The following is a 1,508-nucleotide window of genomic DNA, read 5'->3' on the forward strand; positions in this document are numbered from 1 at the left end:
CCCCCCCCCCCCCCCCCACTACCCCCCCCCTTTCAATACCCCACCACACTGCCACCACCTCACCACACACCATGTCATCACCTCCACCCCCCTCGCCATGGTGCCACCTCCCGGCGTGGTGCTCCACGGCGTGGCAGGCCCATTGGCGAGCCATCACCATGACTCTGGCCGTCGCCATTGTCCTCCTCTCCGGCACGGTCACCTTTGTCTACGTGGAGGAGCTGACGGCTGTCGATGCTGCCTACCTCACCACTGTCACCGTAACCACCATCGGCTTTGGCGACATCGTCCCCACCACAGATAACGGCAAGGGCGCAGTCGGGGTCTTTGTCCTCATAGGTGTCGGCCTCGTCGGCTACGCCCTCTCAACCATCTCGCAGATCTCAGGCAACCGTGTCAAGGATCTGGTGGCAAAGCTCCACTCGAAGGGTCTCTCAGACCCTTACGTCGTCCTCGGCCCGGCCGATCGTGCATCGTCATCGTTCTGCGCCTCGCGCTGCCGCTGCTTTGTCTACTTTCCCTGCTGCGCCCCCGGTGGCGCCTGGTTCTACACCCCCGTGGCAAACGGACTCTCAACCCGAGCTGGCCTCACCCGCCTGTCTGGTCGCTCCCGGGCGAATACTCGGCGTCGGGCACTCTGTTCTTTGAAGTCTACGACTGGGACGCAAACACCGTCGACGACCTCATCGGCTCGGTCCTAGTCCCCATCCCGCCGCACATTCTCCACGCCTCTCCGCCAGACGCCGAACGCCCGCACGACGCCCAGAGCCCATACTCGGACGCCTACACCGGCATCGGCCCCTCGTCGGCCTTCTCGTCTGCACAGGACGTTCCCATCGAGCCGCTCTCCCAGACCCCACCCGATGCCTGGTACCCGATCAACGTCCCGCTCACGCTCTCTGACGACGCCGCAGACATGTACCTTCGCGCTCCACCGCCGTCGGCGTCGACGACTTCGTCGTCGGTCTCTTCCGCATCGTCGGCGCTCGACTCGGACACGACCGCGCTTGTGCCCAACCCGCGTCTCAAAATCGCCATTCGCCGCCACGGCGACGCCATCGAGGTCAAGGTTCTCTCCGCCTCGGGCCTCCCGGTCATGGACATGTCCATGATCGGCAACGCGCTCCGCCGTGCGCTCAACAAGGACCTGCTCGAGGTCATCCTCGCCTTTGCCGTTCTTGGCGTTCTTGTCGTCGGCGGCACCCTCGCCTTTGCCCACATCGAGGACTGGCGCCTGCTCGACGCTTTCTACTGGGCCGTCATCACCCTCTTCACCATCGGCTACGGTGACATTACACCTTCCACAAAGACCGGCCGCATCGTCTTTATCCCCTACGCGTTTCTTCTCCTCGGCTTTGGCGCCTACGCCCTCTCGCTGCTCATGGACAAGTCGCTCGGCCTCCTCACCAAGTATGCGCTCGTTGCTGCCGCATCAAGCCATGCCCGATGCTGCAACAACTCGGCAGTCCCGCGACACCCACTGCTGGGCCTCGCTCCGCCAGAAGCTC

The 1,508-nt window shown here is 64.3% G+C and overlaps 1 protein-coding gene across 1 annotated transcript in view; it reads left to right on the forward strand.

Annotated features, from left to right (window-relative positions):
- Nucleotides 1–158: 158 nt before the first annotated feature.
- The window catches only part of AMSG_03784 (potassium channel protein), a gene marked incomplete at its 5' end in the record, with an annotated part of 3,404 nt that continues 2,054 nt past the window's right edge, over nucleotides 159–1,508 (forward strand). The window contains 2 exons of the mRNA XM_013904234.1: nucleotides 159–603; nucleotides 651–1,465. Of these exons, the coding sequence (XP_013759688.1) occupies nucleotides 159–603; nucleotides 651–1,465 (1,260 nt within the window). The remainder of the gene's footprint in view (nucleotides 604–650; nucleotides 1,466–1,508) is intronic.

Source organism: Thecamonas trahens (assembly GCF_000142905.1).
Source record: "Thecamonas trahens ATCC 50062 unplaced genomic scaffold supercont1.14, whole genome shotgun sequence".
NCBI lineage: Eukaryota > Apusomonadida > Apusomonadidae > Thecamonas > Thecamonas trahens.